We start from the raw sequence: 24567 nt of genomic DNA, 5'->3' as shown, positions 1-24567 counted from the left end.
TCCTCTCCTTTCATTGTCAGTAATGCAGTGATTCTTGTGGGACATTAGGGTTAGCATAGATGTTAGGTTAGCTTTAGATGCTTTACATGTTAGAGATGTATTCCTCGTGATTCTGCTCCACGCACAAGAAAAAGCCCGGTTTGCCTTTGCCTGGAGCGGGACTCAGTATGTTTTCAAACAGTTTTCCGCAAGGATACGAACACTGCCCCACTATCGCTCACAATGCTCTGGCCACAGCCTTAGCACAGATCACCATTCCACCTGGCCTCACAGTCTATCGATACATCGATGGCATCCTCAGCAGGGCAGACGGGCCAGAAAGCATTACAGGTGCAATGAAAACCATTTGGGCAACACTAATCAAGTTGGGACTGGAAGTCCCAGAGTCAAAGTGCCAAGGGCCAGCACGAGAAGCTAAATTCCAAGGAGTCTGGTGGGTTGCAGGAGCTGCCTCTCTTCCACCAGACACACTGGAAAAGAAAGAATCTGGGCACAACCCATCCAGTACGCTGGAACTACAACAAGTTCAAGGGACTGTGAAGTACTGGCGTAACCATATTCCTGCCTTTTCCGTCATTGCTCGTCCCTGGTAGAATTTGTTATAAAAGGGAAAATCATGGCAGTGGACATCTCATCAGCTCTGTGGTACCGTCAAGTTCCCCTTCCTGCAGGAGCATAACAGGGCCTGGCCGCGGGGTCTCCACTCCGCTCCAGCCCCCGTTACTCCTGTCAGCACGTGCTGAGGTTGCAGGCTGCGCTGCTTAGGGAGCCGTGGCAGCACACATTTAGGATGGTGAATGCCAGCCATCCTGAAAGCGATAGCTGTCTCTTACCCTAAAAAGTTTCCTGTAATACTATGCTTCTCTGAGGTCCCACTTTTCTCGAATTGCCCCCACCCCAAAGCAATTTCCCCACAGGGTCCCTAAGCAAGGCAGTGGAGGAGTGGCTCTCTCAAACTCCCTCCCAGCCCTGCCCTGGCTGAAAGAAGGCAGAAAGAAGCCTTCAAATGAGGGAAGTTCTGGCTGCAAGAGAATACAAGCTGACCAGGTCTCGGGATCCACTGACATCAACAGAAATTTAGGTGAAAACTCCCCTTTGACATGAAACTCAACTCCCAACCCAAAAAACAGTTGTGATGGGAAACTATGGTGGGGGTGGGAAATCAGCGCTGAGGGCAGGAAGGCATCAGCAGGATGGGAAACCATTGAGTTGGGAAGTTGTTCTGTCATTAAAAGTCAAACTGTCACAACGCTGGCTGACGCAGGTGCTGGCATAATGATCGCCATGGAGATGGAACCCCAGAACACTGCCCCAACAAATGCCACACTGGCCAACTGCCGCAGCACAGAGCAGCACGCTCCTCGTGGTGCTCCTGCCCTTCGGGTAACCCCCAACCAGCTGTGCCGGCCAGCACCTCACCACATCACCCCCCTTCGCTTCTGCCCACAGAGAGGTTCCCCCTCCAGCTGCCGACAGGACCAGAGGTGCCCAGCATGAGCTTCACCACCCTGACCATGCCGCCACCGGTCACTTCTGGTGTGCTGCCCTCTGTCCCGGGGCTGCTGATCACCGTTCGGCCTTCCCAGCTCCACATTGTCACCCACCAGCCCGCCCAGGCAACCTGGCAGGGGGTGCAGGGCCCCCTGGGGGACTCGGGGCAGGTCGTGCAGCTGCCACACGTGCTGCAGCTCCCCAGCGGTGTGCAGCTGCCCCCTCTGCCTGCTCCTTGTCCCCCTGCCTATGGCCAGGGACAGCAAGTGGTGATGGGGACACTTTGCCCCACCAGCCAGTGGGGCTGGGCCCATGGGACGTGGGCCAGGGACAGCCCCTCTACCCTACGGGCTGCACTGTGCTGAATGTCCCTGCCCATGCTGGGCCCCTGCCACCCCAACACCCTGCGGCTCAGCACTGCGTGCAGGTCTCCCCTGTGCTCCGCACCCATCCTGGCAGCGCCCAGAAGCTGTTGGAGGCCTTTAACAACGACGTGGTGGCCAGTGAGGATGGCGTCCCTGCTGCCACCCCCTGCCAGCCCGCCCTGGATATGCTCTCTGGCAGAAGCAGGATCAAGCACCAAGGTGAGGTCTGCAGGGTGGCAGAGCCCATAGGGGGTGACCTGCACCAAGGAAGGCTTGCATCACCCTGGGGGTGGCTTGGCTTCGTTTGCTTTTTCAGAAGTGGTGACCACCCCGCCAAGCCCAGAGAATCTCCTGGACCTGCCCGAGCTGGGGCCAGATGCCTTCAACGAGGCCTTCCCTGAGCTGGCAGAGGACAATCTGCAGTTTCAGGATGAGCATTCGTCCACCGTGGACAGCAGCGACCCGCTCGCCTGGCTCGACAGCATCCTGGAGCTCCCTGAAGTTCTCAGCAGCTCCTGCTTGACCACCCTCCTCAACAAGTTCCCGGAGTTCTCAGAGTACATGGCAAAGGGCGGCTGCTCCAAGGAGCAATCGCTGGTGGCAGGGCTGGGGGACAGCGAGGACACCAACCGTGGTGTCCCTGATGTCCCTGTCTTGACCACCACCCTCAACAGGATCCCTGACCTCTTGGAGTGCATGATGGAGGGCAACTGTCCCAAGGACCAAGTGGTGGCCGCAATGCAGGAGGACACCAACCCCTCCTGGCAGAGGGTGGCAACATCCCCCCTGCTGGACGCCAAAGGCAAGCAGGGTGGGCTGGCAGCGGTCTTCCCCACCCGGCTGCCAGAGAGCCCCATGGAGCCCTCTCAGGAGGGTCCTATGGACACTTCAGAGGAGAGCCCCTTGAAGGGATGCTCAGAGGGTGCCCACAAGGGTCTCCCAGAGGGTCCTCAGCAGATCCTGCTGAATAGTCCCCTGGCCAGCCCCCCGACTGCACCCCAGCATCATCTGCCCCGCATGGCCCAGCTGGTGGAGGAGGTGCTGCGGAGGCAGCCCCCGGTCATTTTGACCCGCTTGCCACCACCACCGGGCATCTTCTCCTGCCGGGTGGTGCCCAGATCAGGCAAGGCTGCTGGTAAACAGGCCAAGCGCCCCACATTGGCTGACACCCTCGGGATGCCAGAGATGTCCCCATGGGGCAGCATGCCACCCAAGAAGAGGAAGAAGATGGTGGTGTGCCCGGTGGCAAAAAGCTCCAAAACCCTCTGGGAGGGGAAGCCACACAGGGATGCCACGGCAGTGGGCTGTAGTGGGGAGCAGGGGGGCAGCAGCAAGCAGAGGCCATCCAATAGCGACTACGTGCCCAGCAAGCGAGCCAGAACCCTGAGGAACACTGGGAGACAAGGTGCTCCACGCTGCTCCAGTCACCGTTGATATATTGATAGAGAAGGTGTGGAGCACAGATCCCTCTGACGTGTGACCTGCACCCACCCACTGCAGCCCCAGCCCTCTACCAGATCTGTCTTTCTTAATTCATTAAAGGTTTGATGTTCCTTGCACAGTGCCTCTGCCTGCGGTCATTCACGCAGCGGGAGATGAGGGTTAATGCAGCCCCTGCCACATGCAGAGATCTGACGCTCCACCTTCTCCTCTGTCGAGGTGACACCTCCACCGAGCTGACCCACTCTCTAAAGTATTTACAAATGAAGGGACTTCCCATCAAGGGAGGCAGCCTTGGCAGGGGTGAGAAACAAAGAGCAGGTAGCGAAAAGAGCACCGTTATCTAAGTTGCGCAGGAAGAAGACTTCCAATGAGGAAAGTTCTGGCTGCAAGAGAACACAAGCTGATCAGGTCTTGGGATCCACTGACATCAACAGAAAATGAGTTTAAAATAGGACAAAGATAATGGTGGCAGTGGGAGATGGGGACCTCTAACTGAAATAGTTCTGCCCCAAAGAGGCCAAAATCCCACTTGGGGAGCATGCGTAGTCCGTAAAACACTTCAGCAGTGCTACTGAGGATGCGTACGCGTTTGCATTAGAAGCCAGAAACCAGCCACCAAACCTGTGTATGACACATGACTATGCAACGTGCGGCGCTCTGAGAAAGGCCCCGAACCCCTTCTCAGTGTTCCAATTGGACCTAAAAACTTTGCACGCACTTTTTAATCGCTGCCCCCAAAGCGATTTCCCCACAAGGTCAGTAAGCAAGGCGGTGGCGGAGTGGCTCTCTCAGACCCCCTGCCAGCCCTGCCCTGGGTGCCGGTGCCTCTGGCCCTGCCCCAGCAGACGTTGCTGTGCTGATGGAGGGGCTCCCTCCCTCTCCACTGCATTTGCAAAGGGAATGGCTGGCTCACCCTTTGCTGCCCACGCAGCCAGCCCTCACCTTTAGCTGCTGTCATTCCCAGGGGCGCCAGCTCTCTCCCAGCACCCTCGCACCTTCTCCCTGCGACACTGCGAGAGAAGCATTCGCCAGGCACACGGGTGCCATCACTGCCCTGCGCAGCTGGGCACCCCAGACTGGCCCTGCCTGACTGCCTCCCTCACCAAGCACCTCCACCTCCACAGTCTCAAGCTCCATCCCTTTAGACGGAAAGGGGGTCACTTTATTTCGAAGTAACCGTTCCTCATGAGGAACACAGTCTCTTCAGGAGGCAAAATACTTCAATAGGACTTAGAAATAAAGCTGGGGCATCTGGGGGGCCACCTCATCACTACTCCAAACAATGTGTCCTTTGTGGAGAAAAACTGAGGAGCTAGACAGTTTCCAGAGGACAGCAAAACCTGACCTGCTGAGAGCTTAGGACAGTGCACATCATGTTCTTCTTCACACTTGGTGCACGTTTGACAAGCTGCGAGATGATGGTAAATTACTTCCTTCAGAGAGGACAGCAAGACACTGTTGCCAACTCAGCTTAGGGTTTTTTGGCTTTTTTCTCTGGTTGGCTAAGCAAAGAAACGGAGGCAGTTTCGAAGTGCGCAGAAGCACAGCTGCAGACATAATTCCTGCTGTCACACAGGCAGGAGGAGTGAACTTCATCCCTTTGGGTCCTTTTGAGAACACCAAGCACCCAGATTGTGCTGAAGGATGCTTTGTACATAGGGGACCCTCGGAGAGAAGCAAACATGTCCAGTTTTATTCCCTGGGAAAGTGTCCTGACACTGTCCTGCCTCTCAGGTGGCATAGGACAATTAAAATACAGGAACTTATTAGTAAGCATGGGCTAATTCCTGGCCCACTGTGATGCTAACAGTAGCCCACAAATCTCTCAACTAGTTTTGCTCAGCCTGTATTTATGACAGTTACATTGCTCTGTGTTGTGGGGGAAAGCAGATGACACAGCTTGCCCCTTTGATGCGCAGGGCTGCGTTTCAAAGGACTACGACAATCCCAGAAAAGCACAGCATAGAACAGCTTATATGTAATTAAGTATCACATCACGAAACATACTGCATGCATCTATCCATAAAAATGGGGTTTATGTAGGCACATGCAAAATGGGTCTGCTGCTCAAAACCCAGCAAATCCTGATTTTAAAAAATCATATACTGAAATGTAAGACGACATACGTTTGGATTTGTCTCTAAATCCCCATGTCGATGTAATTCCTTCACTGCCATCTGAAATCGTTCAGGTTAAGGCACTTTCCACGTCAAGCAAAGAAAGCTCAACTCAGAAGGGAAAGATCCTTCTTGATGGGACACATCATCTGTGACAACCAGACACCTTCCCTCTCGTTGAAACATAGCAGCAGAGTTAAAAGCAGTTTTAAATGCCAAGTGGAGAGGTGCAAAGTTTGAAAACTACAGGACATTCCCTTCCTAGCACAAAATAATCAACTTTTTCCCACTTCTCTGCAAACCTTAACCCCAGTGTTTTGTGTTTTTCACACTGCAGCACAGAAAGCCAGTACCCACAGCTGCACAAGGACTTCCAGTGCCAGTGTGCAAAGCATTGAGGAGTCTGGGCTCAGTCCTGGCAGTACAGGAGTGATCCACCTCAAATGCACTGCACAGTCTGCACCTGGGGGTATCACAGGCCAATAGTTAATCACTGCTTTTCCTCCCAGTAACAATAAAAAGAGAAAAAAAGAAAATCTCCTTACATCCATGGCTCTTCTTTACAGGCTAGAGGTTTATGGAAGTGATGACCCATTTCACCCAACATTCAAGACACCTTTTGAACAATTTTCAGAACTGTCCCCAAACCCCCAGATCTTACACAACAATCAGTTCAAAGAAAGTACAGAGGTCTCTGCGCTACTGGACACATGCAGGAACACTTGTGTTTACTGGACACCTTTGTAAAGGGAAAAGGCATTACACCAGCGTACCAGATCCTCGCCCAAAAGACTTTTCAAACCACCTGTTTGTTGATTCAGTCACTGCACTTCAACCCTTCCACCCACGACAACATCCTCTCAGGGGGCAGACTTGCCTGCTCTTGATCACAGAATCAGTCAGCAGAGTTCATACTGAACCAAGCTAAAAACTGGGCCCAACCTCTACGTTCATGGTTGGGATACACGGCTCCTATCACAGGGCTCACATGGCAGTCCCACCTGGGTTACGTATCTGAAGTTGCATTTCCCACGGGTCAAATATTCCTCTTCACATCTGCCTTGAAACTGAGGGCTCATGGTCAGCGAGAGAAGAGAGTTCCTTGCCTCCTGTGCAGTCAGGTCATGTTCCCCTGCTAAATGCAGCCTGCTCAGGCCTCCCATTTGTGTACAATCTGTTAAAAGAGTAAAATCAAGTCTGAAGGTTATTCATTTGCTTCCTTAAACATTCTACCATTTGCAGCATTCGGCCCCCAGAAGATGACTTCAGACATAGCAACTTCTCCAAGCAACCTGCTATAAAAGGCAGTTCAACAGAATCACCAACAGCCAGGTCTGTACCCTTGGGGAGACACTTTCAAAGCTCTTTGGAGGATCGCACTGGATCTGTGTGCTTTAGACCCCACTGCGTGGATTTACTGTTTTACTGGCAAAGGTTTTATGTACCACACGTGAACATCTTCAAAACACCTACTGTAATGGTCTCATGCATAAACAGACACAATGATCCTCTAATATCACACATGAAGAACTCAATGGATGCTCCCACCAAGGCAGTGGTTCCCTTCTGTAGCCACTGAACAAGCAAAAGGATGGATCAGAATGACATTATCAAGCTCTGAAGCAAAACTTCTGTCTTCCTTTAGCTGTAATTTAGAGCTTCATTGAGTGCTGAAGAGTGTCAGCCTGAAAGCTCTGAAGCATGAAGAGCTTGATCCTCTGTGCCAGAACCACACTGGCACTGGCCACACAAGCTGCCTGCGTACTCGCAGGGTCAGGGTCAGGGTCCGGGTCCGGGTCAGGGTCTGTACTGCCCTGCCACCGCAACACAGAAGTGAGGAAAGTGAAATGGAGATAGAAGTGTTCATTCTCCACGTAGTTGATGCTGGCAGCTTCTTGCCTCCAGCATTCCTGCACCTCAGGAGCCTGGGAAATGACAACAAACGTGAAGGTTCCTAAAAATAATTTGCCTAACACACCACAGCGTAGCACTTCCATATGCCCACACCACACTTCTGGCTCCCAGCTGCTCTCCTGTACTTCCCTTTAGCTACCTGGGAGGCACCTTTTCCATCTCCTCAGATCTCAGAACACCCAACTCATGGCTCTAACATTCTTCCCCTTCCTCTCAACATCTTCCTGGTGGTCTCAGCTTTCTGCCCTCCAGATTAGGGCCTTATCATAACAGGACAAGGATAGCACTGGGGTTTTTTTCTGTAAGGAAGCCAAATACTTAAAACTCTTAATTAAAATATGAAAATTAAGAGGAAGGGAAAAGCCAAAATGACAGCCAAGTGGAAGTTTCATTTGGTGCTCAAACCACCTGAATACTTATGCTGCAGCTGCAGCCGAGAGCTGGCCCTTAGATGCCTGATCAGGATAAAGCCCCAAATCCTGCCACTAAGGTTTCAAATGACAAAATAACATCATCTAAGGGAAGGCAAAATGGATAAACACAAACATCGCCGTATGTTTACAGGGCCTTCACAGCACAGTGGTTCTCTGATGGCACCCAGAACTTAGCAGTATGAAGAATTACAAAGGTCAAGTGCTATTTATAAGCAATGCACCCTTAAATCAACACTAGTGACAAAAGAGCCAAGCACTTGACTTGCAGAACGGCAGATGATTCGTGACTTTCTCCACAGCTTCTACTACTGATGAAGCTTACAACCACCTCACCATTTGGGAACGACATCCGTTGCTAGTGTTGCTCTGGTTGGAAACTCAGCAGGCTGGCACGTTCATTCCTTCAGAGCCAGAAGGAATTTGTTATTACAGGAATTCTCATGCCACTGAACTGGCAGCAAGGTACACAAGCCTCTTAATCTCTTTTTATACTTCTACACTTGTGCCATAAAACCATTCTCCACTCTCCATCTCACTACCTCTCCAAGCAGAAAAGTCCCATCTGCCACACACTTGTCACAAACTTCGTAGGATATGACACAGGTTTCAAATACATCAGAAAGTATCAAATCAGAAACTTTAAAACATAAAAGAAAATTAAAAAAAGGTGGCAGTGGGAAATTATTTTCTACCTTTAGGTGTTAGGTTCACAAGCTGCTAGTAGTTAACATTAACGGCTCACTATTTCAAGGTCATGATGGCAACAGTTCTGCAATGTGTGGATATCAGCAAGAGAATTGCTGCCTTGCACCCGTTCAGGTGCTCCACCTATACCTTGTCACAGATTTGATTTTTTTTGATTTTTTTTTTTGTTTTGTTTTAAATGCTTATCAGGGTAGGATCTGCCTACCAAGACCAGATTTTAAGTGAAGTTACATTATGCTCCTCTTGATTTAAATACAGCAAGATAGCTCCACTGCTACATTCAGCCACAAGAACGTAAACACCTCCAGCTCCATAGTCACCCATACATTATTTTTGTAAGGAACAAATGACTAAACATGGAACAACACTATGAAAAAGCAAAAGAATGAAACAATCAGCATTTCCCTATTTGGACCAAAACCCGAACATCTCTAACAGCAGATAAGTCTGAATTAAAAATCAACCACATCCAGATCCCAAATGGGGTAGGGGTTATTGTATGCCACAGACCTGGACTTGACTGTTGAAGGAAATCACGCACTATGGAAAATTTGAGGTGGTTCTGCAGAAGTTTAACTAGAGCCTTGGCAACTTCACTTGGGACATGAAAGGTACGTGTGCTACAGTACCACCCACAATAAAGGAAACTAGTCTCGCAGTTTGAGTTCAACACCACATCCGCAAACCAAATGAGGCTGCTACGTTTGAGGAAGACTGATGGAAACCTCACCTGCCATCCCAAAGTTATGCTACGGCATTTCTTCCCTTTTTGCCAATTTCCTCAGCCTTGGTACATCTTTTGCAGAATCTGAAGCAAGGGCCCACAGCTTCTTCCTGTTTCTAACAGTGAATGTCTGGGTTTCACACGTTGGTTTCTTGTGCGGCGCCAATAAGACCCAACACTTGCCTTCATAAATGCATCCGTACACTAGGCAAGAAAAGGAAAATTACCAGTCACGACACTGTACTGCCCACAGGGCAACAAAGTGCCCCACTCGTAAGAGGATTGAAGACAGTAAATTACCCTCAAATATCTTCATAAAGAAGCACAGTTTAATCATGTGCTTTTAATCTGACTACCGACACAATCTAACAAGAAGACACATTAAGGGAAGCAGAGCTGTAGTTAAAAAAGTGGGGCTTCTCTTTCCTCTCCTGAGGGTTTACCATCCAGAGCTGGCTGAAGTTCTGAACCTGTAAACCGCTCCCCCATGCTTGTATGCTCGCTCTGGGAAACAAAGACGGCCGTTTGAATTCTTTTGCAGGTACAATCTTTCTTTACTTTTGAGTTGGAATGAAATGAAAAGCTACCAGCAGTCCCACTTACCGCACCATAGAGACACACCTATGGTCCATGCACATGCCTGCCCAGAAACGCATGCAGAGGGAAACCATCCCTTGGGTATCAAACACAGAAACAGCACTGAAAACCTTGACTTCTGAGAGTCCCTGCAGCGTTCTCCCAGGTCAATACACAGCATGCTTGTGGCAGGCTCACCATGCGTGTGCGTCACTTGCTTTCATTTCCATCTTCATCTCTAACCTGGCACTTGCCACCTCCAGAATGCAGCATGCATAAAAGCAATTGCGTTTACTACAAGCACAGCACCGTGTGAACCTTCTGCACGAAGCCCGGTATTTAAAAAAATTGCTATAAAGAATAAAAATCTGCCGGCACCACTGACACACAGACACGCTGTGTTTTCTGAACAGGGCCGATACATTAAACCTGCAAACTAAGGACTGGGACAGCTTGCTCCTTGCCCCTCTTCTTTTGCCCTCAGGCTGGTGCAGGAGCTCCTTTCACCAGAGCAGGCACACCACAGACACAGCCTCACCGAGGGGAAGGGTGGGGAGGGGATAAGGGCAGAGGGGGAAAGGAAAGACCCACAGAAGCAGCTTTGCCGCCCACTGCCAAGGCCACAGCCTGCTCATCCTGTCCCCTCGCCCTGCCTGTGCTGGTCTGTGCCTCTGTCCCCCTTCCCGCCCCTCCGCTCCACTCCCTAGCCCTCTCTCCTGCTGCTGATCCTGCATTCTCTGCGGCACCCCCTGCCCCTCTATCTCTGTCCCGCTCCACCCCTCTGCCCAGTCCCTGTCCTTTCTCCATCCCTGCCCAGCCCCTCCTGCTCCCCCTGCCCCTCTGGCCGCCTCCTGTCCCTCTCCGGCCACCCCTCCGCCTTGACCCACCTCTCCCTGCCGCTTGGTGCCTCCCTTCCCCTCGTCCCTGTCCCACGGGGGCTCCGGGGCCGGGGCCTGTGCTTGGGCAGCCCTGGGAAGGGGCCATGGGGCCTACAGGGCCCGGGCTGGGGGCTGGTGTCCCCCCAGGGCCCAACTGCAGGGCAGCGATGTCCCATGGCCTGCTGGGAGAAGGCGTGCCCCGGGGCATGCTGGGAGCTGTAGGCCCGGGGCTGCCCCATGGCCAGGTTGGTCCCGGGGCATGCTGGGAGCTGTAGGCCCGGGGCTGCCCCATGGCCAGGTTGGTCCCAGGGCATGCTGGGAGCTGTAGGCCGGGGGCTGCCCCATGGCCATGTTGTTCCCAGGGCGTGCTGGCAGCTGTAGGCCTGGGGCCGCCCCATGGCCAGGTTGGTCCTGGGGCATGCTGGGAGCTGTAGGCCCAGGGCCACCCCATGGCCTGGTTGTTCCCGGGGCATGCTGGGAGCTGTAGGCCCGGGGCCGCCCCATGGCCAGGTTGTTCCCGGGGCATGCTGGGAGCTGTAGGCCCGGGGCCACCCCATGGCCAGGTTGTTCCCAGAGCATGCTGGGAGCTGTAGGCCCAGGGCCGCCCCATGGCCCGGTTGTTCCCAGAGCATGCTGGGAGCTGTAGGCCCGGGGCCGCCCCATGGCCAGGTTGTTCCCGGGGCATGCTGGGAGCTGCCATTTCCCACCCTCACCCTCCTGGCAGCCGTGTTGGGCTGGGCAGGCACAGCCTGTGCTGGGGCTGTGGCCCGGCTGAGGGGATCTGTGGCTGGCCGTGGGGCGAGGGATGCCCCTTGGGCTAGCACAGGGGTGTCTGCTGCCTGCTGGCTGCCCGGGGGTTCTGTGGGGGGGTTCCAGCCCCCTGCTGTGCCAGGCCCCGGGGCAGCTGGAGTCAGGCCTGGCCGGGGCAGCCCTGGGAGTGAGCTGAGAGCCAAGGAGGGAAAGAGGCGCCGGCAGGTGCCCCGGGCACCCCGACTCACAGAGCCCCCTGGAGCCGCCCCGGCGTCTGTAGGTCCTGCAGGAATAGGGCCAGCGTGTTTTTCTGCTGACTCTGACAGGGCTCTGGCTACACCTGTCCTGCTGAGGGACTGGGAACATGCAGCTGCCTGGGAGAGTCACCAGCCAGAGTATGAGTGCTCCAGCCTTGTTTCCCTTGCTAGAAAACACTTCATTTTTAAATACAGCCTCTCAGCGGCCAGATCCAGGCAGTCGGGATTGCTTCCTGTAGGGAGCAGCCTGGTGACTCGAGGCTGCTGCCTTCAGTGGCAGAGCTGGACACTTCTCCTCGCTGACAGGATTAAGTTATGAAGAATCACTCGGAGAGGCTGCAGCTAAAGCAGTGATTAACTCGACTTATTGAATAAGCTCAGTAAGGGGTGGCAGCTTTCTGAGGCACCTGGGCTATACCGATAGATGAGGGTAGTGGGGTAACGGTGCGTTGCCTTCAAGACCATACAGCACAGAGAAGAAATGAAGTTCTATAACCACACGTAGAGTACAGGTGCCCCAGGAAAGTTCAGCTGAAGTTCACCGGGTTGTTGACCACCAACAATCTCTAAAGACCCCAAGAAAGGCCCCCAGGAACAAAGTGACATGTGCAAGTGCCTTATGCATATGTAAATAATTTTGAGGAAGTAGTTAGTGCAAAGTACATCTTCCCATCTGAACATGCTCAGAAAGGACCCTGAGGGGCTGGATATTGAACGGTGGAGTGTGTTGATGGGTTGTAGCATGTTTTTTTTCCTTCTCACACAAAATTCATTTTGTTTTGTGGGTAAGCAAAACTGCATATTGCAATGTGTTTCCTTGATTGGTAGTTTTTGCATAACACGTGGGATCTCCAAACCTGCAAACCTGTTCTGCAAACGTGTTATGCAGTTTAAACCCTGGTGCCTGAAAATCCCAACAAGGACACATGCCTGGAATAAGGGTTCGCAAGTCTGGGGTGTACCATGGTTCTATTCCACGATTCACAACAAATCGTTCACGAACAATTCCTGAGCGCAGTGTTCTGATGGGGTGGGGGACTTATTCCGTGTTTCAACTCAGACAAATTTCAGTCACCAAACCCACTTTTTTTTCCCCTTTAAATTAGCCACCCACTCCTTTTCTATCACGTTCAGCCTTCTCTGCCGGCTTTCAAAGAAATCCAGCAGGTCTGTGATGACAAGGCATTGTCCCACATTCCCTTATCGTTTTACCTAGAAGGGTTCCCAGAAATCAAACCTCTTCCACGTGCGGTGTCGCACACGGACCCCGTACGCTGCTGTGCCTGGCTGCGCACACAGCCCTGACGGCAGCTGCCAGCGCACAACCACGGAAGAGCAGCTCTGAGGCCCCAGCACAAGTCACCGCTGCCGGCCGTGGCCCAACCGCCTCACTGGCCGCCTGCGCCGCCGCCAGCCGGCCGGTCCCCGGTCCCCGCGCCCGCCGCCCCCACGCACCTTCCATGGTCTGGGTGTTGGTGACCTGCAGGTCGCAGTGGGTCGCCTCCAGCCTCTCGCGGCCCATGATCTGGTGCCTGAGGTCGCGCAGGGAGATGTGGGGGCCGTGAAAGGTGACCACATCGGAGTTCAGCCTGGAGGAGAACTTGTAGTGGACACACGACATGGCCGGGGCCAGGCGGTGCCCGCTCCGCGATGGCACCTCACGCAGCAGCTGGCCTCGCGGCCCCCACAGCAGGTCAGGGCCCACCGAGGGGCTGGGGCCAGCAGCGTGGGCTGAGCCCGCCGGCTCCTCCTCGCAGCCCCGGTGGGAGGACGATGGGGACAGGCCCTGGCTCGGCCTCCGCTCCCTCCTCGCACCAGCGCTGCCAGGCCAAGCTGCTCGCTATGGCAACCCAGGCGGCTCCGCATTGTGACAGAGGGGCTCAGGGGGCCACTCAGCGCCCCTGGGGGAGGGGCCTTCATCAGCCCCGCCTGGGCCGCCGGTGTCCCTGCTGTCCCCCAGCCTGTCACCGCCCCGTGCCCTGTCACCCCCCAGGGCTGCGGTGTCCCTGCTGTCACCCCCTGGGGCCTTCACCACCCAGTGTCACCTGTCAGCCCCTGTGCCTGTAGTGGCTCTCCCAACAGCCCTGGGCACATCACCGCCCCGTGCCCTGTCACCCCCCAGGCTGTCACGGCTTGCTGTCCCCTCCTGTCCCCCCTCAGGCTGTCACTGCCTGCTGTCCCCTCCTGTCATCCTCCATGCTGCCACTGCCTGCTGTCCCCTCCTGTCACCACGCAGGCTGTCATGGCCTGCTGTCCCCTCCTGTCACCCCCCACGCTGCCGCTGCCAGCTGTCCCCTCCTGTCACCCTCCAGGCTGCCACTGCCTGCTGTCCCCTCCTGTCACTCCCCAGGCTGCCACTGCCTGCTGTCCTCTCCTGTCACCCCCCATGCTGTCACAGCCTGCTGTCCCCTCCTGTCACCCTCCATGCTGCCACGGCCTGCTGTCCCCTCCTGTCACCCCCAGGCTGCCACTGCTTGCTGTTTCCTCCTGTCACACCCAGGCTGTCCCCAGCCACTGACCCTTCCCATCACCCCCAGGCTGTCCCAAACAGTTGTTCCCTCCTGTCACCCACCAGGCTGTCCCCACCAGCTGTCTCTCCCTTCACCCCCCAGGCCTCTTACTACCAGCTGTCCCCTCTTGTCACCCCCAGGCTGTCCCCACCTGCTGTCCCCTCCTGTCCCAAGGCAGCCTGGGGGAGATGCTGGGGCTCTGCCGAGTGGCACTTGGCTGCCTGCACCGCAGGGACAGCGCAGGAAGGGGACATCTCAGGGTGTCGCAGTGTTGTCCTTGTTGTACTCCTCCATGGTATTAATGATGGTTCCTTTTGTAACTGGCTTTTATTCACTCTGTCTGACGGGGCTTCCTCTGGTAGAACCAGTGCCAAGAGGAAAAAAGGGCGCAGTCCAGTCGCAACGGGCGCGGTGCACACTGTCATCTTTTGTAACGCTTCATAAAATAGCTTTTATTTAAATTCTGTATCTGCAGTATTTTTTCCAAAAATGTTCAGTTAAGGAAGACGAGAGAAAGGGTGAGTCCACTAGCACGAGCGGGGAGAGCCATGTGACCTTGACCTTGAGCGGGGATAACCACGTGACCTTGACCTAGAATGACAGCCCCGACTCTTCTCTCTGCCTCTTCTTGGATATGGTGCTGATCGTGGGTAGGAATGAGAGGGGGCATGACTAGATGATTGAGAGCAGCAGCGAGGGTGGGAAGGACCTGATCTTGACTTGCAGTAGGTATGCGAACTTCTAGAGCGAGAAGAACTGGCATAGGGAGACCTGGACCTTAAAAAACAAAACGCAACACAAAGGAAATGAATGAAGTTAATTCAAAACAGTCACTCACACCATTTTTTTTTCTCCCAAATTTGTTTGGGTTTGGGGTTTTTTCCTCTCCATACGCTTATGTCAAAGCTTCTTTCAGCTGCTGATATACTGCTGCTGCAAACCGAAGAGCATGGCGGCGTGTAAAGGTTTCTGCTTACGAGCCAGAACGGCTGCTGCTGTGGTAGTGTAAAAACACGCAGGAAGGGTAAGTCTGTTCCCACTCACTTCTATCGCATGGACTGCCCTAGCTATGGATGGATTTCAGGGGTGTCTACTGGTCTCTGCTGGTACATGGACATGCAGATGTCTCACTACCCAGCATCCACCTGCAGCGCAAATCACTCTTGTTGCCGTAAGATGCAAAACAAGTGAGTCTCAATGGCTACAGCGCAGTATCAACTGTCAGGAAAGCAGGGTTTAGCCTGGAGGCAGTAAAGCTCCATTTGAAAATGCCAGCTTAGTCTATTTAACTTCACTACGTATTTGGCAATTTGTACAGCATGCAAAATGCCCCACTTCTAGCCAGTGGTAGCCAAATTCTGCACATACCTCTAGCTCCAGCCAAGGCCGGTGACTGCATTTCAAGAAAAATCCTAGCTAAAAGCTTCTAAACTCAGTCTCCAGTAAGCTGACGGAATGCCACTACTCTGGGAAAGATACTGACAGCATTACTACAGAGAGCTCTTCAGATTCCTGCCCAAGGGCTTTTTAAGGACAGAAGACAGCAGCTATCTTTAGATTTTTCTTCACAAGTTATTCCACGTATGTTCATTCCTCCTCCAACTTAAGATTTCCTTACGCAAGTCTGATCTTTTAATTTGTAAGAAAAATTTAAGGATGTCAGCAGAATCTGAGCAAAAGGCGCCAGTTTGCAGTCCAGGTTGCAATCCGTCTGTGCGAGATTAGACGACAGAGGCAACAAAGGCAATTCCTCTCACATATCTCCTCCAAAGTGCTTTGAGGTAACAGTTACAGTCAGAGCACGGAGGCACAGGAATCCACACCTGTCCAGTTTCTAGCCTCCTCAGGGCTGTCAGGAGGCGAAGCATGTCACTACAGAGAAGCTTTGGCAAAAGAGACACCCGTTCCTTCTCAACTGCTGCCCAGTTATAACTATCAGTCACCTGTAATCCCTGCCATCTTTGAGCTAGTGACCTACATGTGGAGCTCCCATCACTGCTCGTCCCTTGAACCATCCAACCCACCTCAGGATAGAGAGGTGGACTGGAACTCCTCCTGATTCTTCTAGACAATCTGCTTCTCCGTTAGGGACATGCAACGCAATTACCTGGGAAATGAATGCCTGCGCTCCTCCTGAAACTCCTCACGTGCCACCAATTCCATAGAAGAAGTGTTTGTGAACACTTCGGGTCTGGGCTTTTTCTCTTCCCTGTTAAAATCAGTTTGACCATTATTACAATTATAGTTGGATATTTATTCCAAACAGACACCAAAATACAAAACACGGCCAAGATGAGAAAATGTTTACTGCATGTAATGCCAAACACGAACATCCTAGTCAAGCAAAACGAGTTTAGAATTCCCCCAGGATTCAGGGAAAGTTCTACAACTCCATTTGTCTTGCTTGAGTTTTGCACATTTACCATCTGCAATGAAAAGGTCTGTTGGATAAAACACGATGCCATTTTTGCTTCTGCCAGATGCACTTTAGTGTAACTGCAGTCCAAGGTGCTAACGAAATACCAAAGCGCAAACCCGTGCAACTTCCTGGAGCCAAACACTTACTCCTTTTGAAGTCTCCATTGTTCCCGTAAAACTCCTCCCTAGACAAGGGAGGCCAACGGCATCCTGGCTTCTGCCTGAAATACGGTGGCCAGCAGGACCAGGGAAGGGATTGTCCCTCTGTACTCAGCCCTGGTGAGGCTGCACCTCCAACACTGGGTTCGGTTTTGGGCCCCTCACTACAAGAAAGACACTGAGGTGCTGCAGTGTGTCCAGAGAAGAGCAACAAAGCTGCTGAAGGCTCTGGAGCACAAGTCCTGTGAGGAGCAGCTGAGGGAACTGGGGTTGGTTAACCTGGGGAAAAGGAGGCTGAGGGGAGACCTCACTGCTCCCTGCAACTACCTGAGAGGCAGCTGTAGTGAGGTGGGGGTCAGTCTCTTTTTTTCCCAGGTAACAATCGATAGGAGGAAAGGAAATGGCCTCAAGTTGCGCCACAGGAGCTTGAGATGGGATATTCGGGAAAATTCCTTCACCAAAAGGTTTGTCAAGCGTTGGAACAGGCTGCCCAAGGAAGCGGTTGGGTCACCATCCCTGGGTGTATTAAAAGAAATGTAGAGGTGGCGCTTAGGGACCTGCTGTCATGGCAGACTTTGTAGGTTTAGGTTAACTGCTGGACTCAATGATCTTAAAGGTCTTTTCCAACTAAACCTAAATGACCCTGTGATTCTATAAAGAAAGTGCTGGTGTCGCTGGGAGGGTATTTGAATGAGTCGCTGGCCGTGCTGTTGGCTGATGACATGTTTGCAGGAGCTGGGGGATATTCTGGAGCGGGGCGGGGGTATACCCAGCAGATGGAGGCTGACCAGGTGGAAACTGAGGAGGTAGTGGTGGTGGTGGTACCGCCAGCGGGAAAGGAAGCGCCTGGGGTGGGGGAGGATGCAAGGGAGGTGGAGGCACAGGTACAGAGGCTGCTGTTGATGATGGCAGTGTCGGGGCCTGAGTCCTCTGGGTACGTGTGCTACGTGGATGTCCTCCATTTGAACTCCCAGAGAAACCCAAACCCGCGTGTCACTGTCACACTCTGCCCTGATTTTAAAGAGGAATGTGAATGAAGCGGGAGCACGGTGGCGAGCCCTTCTTGTTCTCAACCTGAGCATTTTTCTGGCAGCTTCCTGTCCATTTGAGCCTACCCTCATTTCTGGATCCTCACACTTGCCTTCCACATCCTCACCCCAAGTAGTTGCCTCAGGCTTCTCCCCCTACATTCAGCTTTGTGACTGTGGGCAGAGGCTGCCCATGCTTAAAGGAGACTCCTATCTCCCAGGTGCCAGGTGCCCACAGCTCCTCTGCCACTCCTCGATACACTTCCTACTTCACACTTCCGAGCTTCAAAGTACTGCACAGATATTAACCAAGCTTCTCTCCAACTTCCTTTCAATTCTTCCCCACAAACTTCCTAGGTTGTTGCCTCGTGATGATCTGTTTGGCCTGGTCTTGTCCCTGAACTGTTCTTTCCTTGCTTACTGAACCTGAGAATTTTAGGTATCTCTGGGACGGATTGCTGTGTTTTCTTTTGATTTATCTTTAAGATTTTATAAACACGATGCACACTTATAATCTATCCATAACAAATACATACCAAAAGGAAGAACTAACTGGTAGGGCAATAACAGCAAAAACAGATTCCTCTCTCTCCAACGGAGAGAAAGCAGCTTGGCTATTTGAGATGACTAGACTAAAGAAATTCAAAATGGTCATAAAAAACCAGCACTGACTCTTCCAACAATTTGCTCCATCACTAAGTCATTAAGAATCAAATGTTGGAGGCTGACTTCAATTGGGAAATCAGTTTCTTCAGCCCTATCCAGCCAGTAAGTAATTCGAAAGGGTGGCTTTGCACCTCATCCTGTCGTTGTGTTTAATTTTGATATATACTTACGGTTTCCTCCAAAAGCGTTTCTTTTTCAGAGTCTACTTTTGGGTCACATACTGGAGTTTTATTTGTAATCGTTTTACTGCAAGCACAGATCCCCTTTGTTAGAGCCAACTCAAGCTGAGCCACTTAAAAATGAATTGCCACTTGTATTCTCCACAGCTATCTGTGCATATGCATTTCATTATAAATCAGCTACTGTAGAAGTAATGTAGGTGTTACAGCCTGGTTTAACAGGTTACAAGTCGTCAGAGACTGAATTTCTGTGAAATACTTACAGTCCCCAGCCTGGTCTGCCACCTGCTGAGCGAACCGCACTGGCTCTCATCGGATGACCTTTTGGAGTGGGGAGAGGAAAAAGAAATAAATCCCATTCAGTTCATCTGAAGATAATTTTTTTAGAAGAAATTCTAAAGTTACGGTCACTCACCAGGTGTGGGTATTTTTTGCTCTTGGGGGCCCAGAAGACATGGTACTGCCGGTTGTCTTGCTACAGGAACCAGAAAGCCCTTGTGAATAAATGCAAACAGTTGGAAAATAAGCTCTAATAAATACTGTATTTCAAAAGCATATGTTGAAATAAAACTTAACAGACCACTGACTGACAGAGAGGAAGATTTAGAAAGTTTGGTGGCAGTCACCTGAGCAGCAGGTGTCACAGTCACAAGTGGTCGTGCAGGCGGTGACGGCGGCTGTCGCTGCTGCTGCTGAATCTCCTTATGGAGCCCTGTTGTGTAGCCGGTTCCATTGTGGAAGTTGTTCACAGCCTAGAGGCAGAAGAACATGGACAAAAAGATCAAAGTGTCAGATTATGATGACAATAGATGAAGAAAAGCCTCCACAGGGTAAAATGACTTGTATAGTCCTGTACATGCTATCAAGCCTAGAGTAAAGCAGCACACAGAGATAGGAACACATCACATGAAACACTGCTATTAAGGACTGGTAGCTCAGAGTATCTGTAGTTAAAGGACTTCAGTGTTAACAGCGAATCTGAGAGGCAGGCAAGCATGTTTAGACAAAAGTTTGACCTGAGTTTGCCTGATTATCTCTAAAGAGTTGTCAGCTTCTGTAACAACAGACAATGCATTTGAAAAGTAAATGCAGCCTTATTCAGTTTATCCTTCTTTAAGGAGATGTCAATAATTTCCTCCCTTTCAGCTTTTTACAAACAGACTTTCCTTACAAACAGTTGATGAAAAAGTCACCACGTTACCTGGCGCAGGAAGTTGTTGGCAACTAAAGCGTCAGGAGAAACACCTGTCTGATGACACGCCGGGCAAGTATGTTCCTCCGATTCCAGTAAAGCTGTTCTAATACCTGTGTGTAATTAGAAGCGTCAAAATAGGTTTCAGCCAAAGTAGGGAAATCTTTGGGGTTCTCATCAATTATAAGAACACACAGACGATTAATGGCTGGATATGGTCTTGAATGGAGAGCATGAAGCTATAAATGTTCATTAGTGTAAAAAATGCCCAGTATGCAGCAAATCGCTATACAGTTTTGACATTTCCCTGTTGTAACAGCTGAAGACCATAGAGTGGGCTGTGTCCTGATGTTTGGACTAGTCTTTTTTCTACTACCGAGTACAGCAAGAAGCCACCAACATCAAGGCTAATGAACAAAGCACATCTCAAAAAGCCATGAGTCGGTTCGAGTTTTGAAGGTTTAACCAACTCCTGTGGCAAAGAATGTAGATTAAATGCCCGACTGCCTGTTTGTGGCGGACCAGAGTCAGTCACCAGAGCTGGCTCTATAGTTGTGTATGAGAGAAAGAGCTGTGGACAAACTACGTGCATTCCATATCTAATACTGTATTCACCTGCACAATTATGCACTCTTCTCGTACTCGACCTTCCGCATGTGAAGAAGATTTGACTAGATACACAGAAAGGGAAAAAAGCTCTTTGGCCTTTGGGGTTTTTTTTTTCCCCCCCATTACGGAGAAGAGGCCTTTCCTACTCCGGGCGTACTGAAGTATGAAATAGACCTGGTAGCACAGGTGATCTCCTATTCCTGCTTTCAGAAGATCTGATGTGGTGTTTTGGATTAAAAAACACGGGAGGGGAGTTTACTCCTTACATTACATTACGCACTTACATTCGTCACAATAACTTGCTCCACAGCATGGAATAAGCGCTGCGTCCGTCACTGGATCTTTACAAATGGGACATAACAACTCGTTTGGAACAGGCCTGTCTGCGGAGGAGGAGGAGGGCTCCTCTGGTAAAAAGGGTGGCTTTTCCTTTTTCTCTCTAGCATAAGCTTCCCTGGAGGGCAGGTGGGGAAGGAAAAAGAAAAAAGTGAAAGATGGGAAAGGAAAAATTTTCCAAGCTTTGGATTTTATCAAACAAAGGTAATAGATGGAAGTCTTCTCACTCCACATTGGCTTTCTACAACGTAGGCATTTACGCTAAATGACTTCTCTAGAGCCACACTATCAGAAGAAGAAGGAGGGGGGAACATTTTTCCTTCTGCAGAACTCTCCCATCCGTTGGATCAACTACGAAATGAGCTCAGACTAGAAAAATAATTGCTTGACAGCTAGAGAGCAGGGGAAAGGAATCCCACCTCTCCTTTGCCAGAGGGTAAGTGCAAATTGCTGGATCAGGGTAAAGTTCGTCCCCAAGTAATTTCATTTTGTAAATGAAAGAAGTCTGTGCTACAGCTTCTACAACAGGAGATCCATGACAGAAAAAGGGAAGTGCTACCGAGTGCACTTTCCAACAGCCACTCCTGTCAGCACACAGCAGTAATTTCTTAGTTTATAGCAACAGGAACACTTCAGCCCGTTTCACACATGAGATTTGTTAAAAGTCAGAGGAGGAGGAAATCTCAGTCCAAGGGCTATTTGTTAAATTTTGCAAGAAGCCTTTGAAACATAAACCAGAAGCAAAATGAGCATTCAGAGAGAATGATGCCAGCTGGAAACACTACTGAAATGCCTTGCAGAAATACAGGTTCTTAGCATACCCCAAGGTCAGCCAGCTTCCCGGGGCATGAACAGTAGGACTACTCTATTTCAATATGGGAAAGTATTGCAGATTTTAAGGTTAAGATACGACGGTAGTGCTTCCTCCCTCGTAATTAGAGGCTGGCCACCTCGGCTGCATTGCCACTCAGACATTTACGCATGGTTGCTCTCATTCGCATTTTGGTCGGTCCGATTAATTCCATACTTACGCATTAATAGTTGGTATTGCGTATTTCCCAGCCTTTGTCAGCATGGCACCTTTTGTGTTGGGATCCTTCACCTCCACCAGGAAACTCCTTGGAATTCCGGTGCTCCTTTTAATTCTGCAAACAGGCTCCACATTTTTGTCCTGTTGAGAACAGAAATGCAGACATCTCTCCTCTTCAGACGCACACTTAAAATGACGTTTCAGAGATAATTTTAAGCAGCGAAAGCCTTTAATCCCCTCCTTTTACCTAACATAATGGCTGCTCGACTCAAACTCCTGCTTTCCCCAACGAGCATAGCCAGGATGTACCACAGGTTTGAGCAGAGTTTTGAACCCAGTCGTCATTCTTTGGCTTAACTTCAGGACCCTTCAGGGTGAAACAGCCCTTTGCTCACCGTCCGCTCAGAGCAGAGGCACAAACCTGTTCCCCCTCCAAAGCTCCTGGGCAACGTGTGAGAGCTTAATTCAGGGTCTCCAAATCAGCCCCCATGGAAACTTACATTCACATCTATATAGGAAGGCTGAATTCATCCCTCCTGCACGTACATTCAGGGACTGATGTTAAACGGCATGAATATTCAGCCAGAGGCTTCTGTAGTTAAAACTGACAGATACTCAATAGACGGGGTCGACAGAAACCTCTTGTTTTTAGAGGAAATACCAACAACTTTGAACTGTCATTAGAAAGAGTTAGAACCAGGAACATTTCCAGTACTATTGAAATAGATACAAATATGTATGAAAGTTCACTGAGAAAGATCTATGGACATCTTTAATGTCTGTGACCTAGAGAAAAAAAAAGTTTCACATTTAGAATTCCAAGTTTCCCTTGAATTTGGGAGGGCTTTGCAACATTGCCATGTAACATTTCGCCCCGAGAGAAACAATTCTTACTGGGAGTGTTCATGTCTTTGTCACATAAATGCCAAGGTAAAAAACCCTAAAAGCTGGGTAACACCAGAGGCCTGCCCCAATCTTACCCTATTTACCGGGCAGTTCTTGGCATAGTGGCCAGGTTTTCCACAGCAAAAGCAACTGGATGATGGTGGAGGCAGATCCAAGGGTTCCCTCAAGTAACTAGAAGGTTTGGGGAAAAAAAGGAAAAGCTATGCATGTGTCTCTCTTCTTAAAAGAAACATCTCCATACTTCTTCCATAACCTTTGAAGGTCACATTTGATACTTACTTGGATGGATCGTATTCATGGCAGGACTGTATCATCATCGCCTTTATCTTATCCTCTTCGGAAGCATTGGCTTCAGCCAGGTTGGCAGTCTGTTTAACAGGTAATGGTTATTTGACACACACATTAGGCTACAAATAGGCTCTCTTTGTACCTTACATAAAGACTTGTGAAGCCAATCCAAGTTTTGTCCAAGCGGACTGAAGCTATGTGTAGAAAAAAGCCCACCAGCCAGCATTTTGAAGCTGGTCTTTAAGCTCCAGACTAGTCAAAGAAGCTAGCCATGGTACATTTAACTGAGAAAGATGTGTGCAAGTAGCAGTATTTACATTCTGCAGTGTCAAAAGGACACACAACTTCAGAGTCGTGGCAGTTGGTTTTGCTTGCTGAAATTCAGCTTCAGACCCAGAAGCATTAAAAGGAATCAAGCTTTCTATAATCCCTCAGCAAGAGAAAAGATTCTTTTCAGCAGACATCTGACCATCATGTGCTGTAGGCAGTCCAAACCGCACGGTTCCGCCCCCTCCCCCACCGCCACTCGCTTCTTCATAGGAAGTGACTGAACTACAATTTTTTTCCAGTTGGCACTGTCCTTTTAACACGCAAATTGTAATATAAACCTTACGCAGAACTAGATCTTCGAACTATGGAAGCCAGATGGGTTTTTTTACACAGTACTTCTTCAAATGTTTCTATTACACACTAGTCCAGATACAAGCAGGGTCAAAGGGGGTGACTGTAAATTATTTGGAACTTCAAGCACCTATCCTACAGACCAACTGCTCATGTTTTCCTTTTTACATGCATTCACTCACGAAAGCAACCAACTAGTTTCCACATGTTACTTCATCTAGCTGTTCCATATACGCAGGAACATAATCCAGATCTCCATCTATGAAATCATTTCCAGTAACATTTGCAGAGAACTTTTATAGACACTTGACTGATTTGTCTGAACCCAAATGGTTTACAAAACACATCCAAAACCCACAACACATTTCTAGGAACAGACCACCATTCAAATATGGCATTCAATACATAGTCATAACAAAGCAGAAAAGTTCTTACTACACATTGCCTCCTGTGCCAGCCTGCACTAAAGAGGCTAGGGTAACAGTTCGGAGCTGCTTTGTTACCTATCTCCGTATTTCTGAAATCTTTGAATTTCTCAAAAGCTTGGACAGTTTTCCACATTTTAGAGTAAATTTCACATGACTTTACAGAACCAAGGGACAGCCCTGAGGGAGACCAATGTCTTTTGGTGGCTGCTTCCCAAACTAATTCTGCACACACCTCCACCCCCACCCCCACCCTGCCGCAAAATGTTAATTAACACAATTAAATTTATTAAGAAAATAAATAAATGCAGCGAGCGAGGGAAGACGTTCCCAGTGGGAAGGATTTCTTTCTCTTGGACATGAGCTCTGGCCTTCATTTTCAGAGGAAAGAACTAGCTCCTCTGCGTTAGGCCCTGCCTTCTCTAGTCTTTGTAACTTTAAAGACTATGCTTTTAATCACTTCTGTGGCTAGCACTACGCCTCTTCACCAAGTGCAATCACTAGTGTTTCCCCAGACAACGTTACACGTTGCTGAGCACAAAATAC

At 50.4% G+C, this 24567-nt stretch overlaps 1 protein-coding gene and 3 long non-coding RNA genes across 5 annotated transcripts; all 4 read right to left on the bottom strand.

Moving 5' to 3' along the window:
* Nucleotides 1–5477: 5477 nt before the first annotated feature.
* On the bottom strand, nt 5478–10815 carry LOC129736978 (uncharacterized). The gene is made up of 3 exons (XR_008734219.1): nt 10657–10815; nt 9200–9397; nt 5478–6590 (listed from the first exon to the last, which is right to left on the bottom strand). It is a non-coding gene; the product is annotated as an uncharacterized LOC129736978 (long non-coding RNA).
* Nucleotides 10816–16126: 5311 nt separating this feature from the next.
* Nucleotides 16127–19084, bottom strand: LOC129736987 (uncharacterized). Its single transcript, XR_008734259.1, has 3 exons — nt 19030–19084; nt 18878–18935; nt 16127–16271 (listed from the first exon to the last, which is right to left on the bottom strand). It is a non-coding gene; the product is annotated as an uncharacterized LOC129736987 (long non-coding RNA).
* A 158-nt stretch (nt 19085–19242) lies between these two features.
* LOC129736981 (uncharacterized) lies at nt 19243–20740 on the bottom strand. 2 transcript variants are annotated; one of them, XR_008734233.1, is made up of 3 exons: nt 20700–20740; nt 19816–19919; nt 19243–19366 (listed from the first exon to the last, which is right to left on the bottom strand). It is a non-coding gene; the product is annotated as an uncharacterized LOC129736981 (long non-coding RNA). The 2 variants fall into 2 exon arrangements; XR_008734234.1 differs by having other exon boundaries at nt 19244–19326.
* Nucleotides 20741–21535: 795 nt separating this feature from the next.
* LOC129736967 (E3 ubiquitin-protein ligase RBBP6-like) lies at nt 21536–23826 on the bottom strand. Its single transcript, XM_055722592.1, has 4 exons — nt 23809–23826; nt 22967–23055; nt 22762–22858; nt 21536–21922 (listed from the first exon to the last, which is right to left on the bottom strand). The coding sequence occupies exons 1-4, from the start codon at nt 23824–23826 to the stop codon at nt 21779–21781; spliced, it is 348 nt and encodes a 115-aa protein (XP_055578567.1). The 3' UTR covers nt 21536–21778.
* Between the last annotated feature and the right edge of the window lie 741 nt (nt 23827–24567).

The sequence above is a fragment of the Falco cherrug genome, chromosome 10 (genome assembly GCF_023634085.1).
Source record: "Falco cherrug isolate bFalChe1 chromosome 10, bFalChe1.pri, whole genome shotgun sequence".
NCBI classification, from domain to species: Eukaryota; Metazoa; Chordata; class Aves; order Falconiformes; family Falconidae; genus Falco; species Falco cherrug.
The sequence above is the reverse complement of the archived record's forward strand: the minus strand, read 5'-3'. Positions and strand labels throughout refer to the sequence as shown.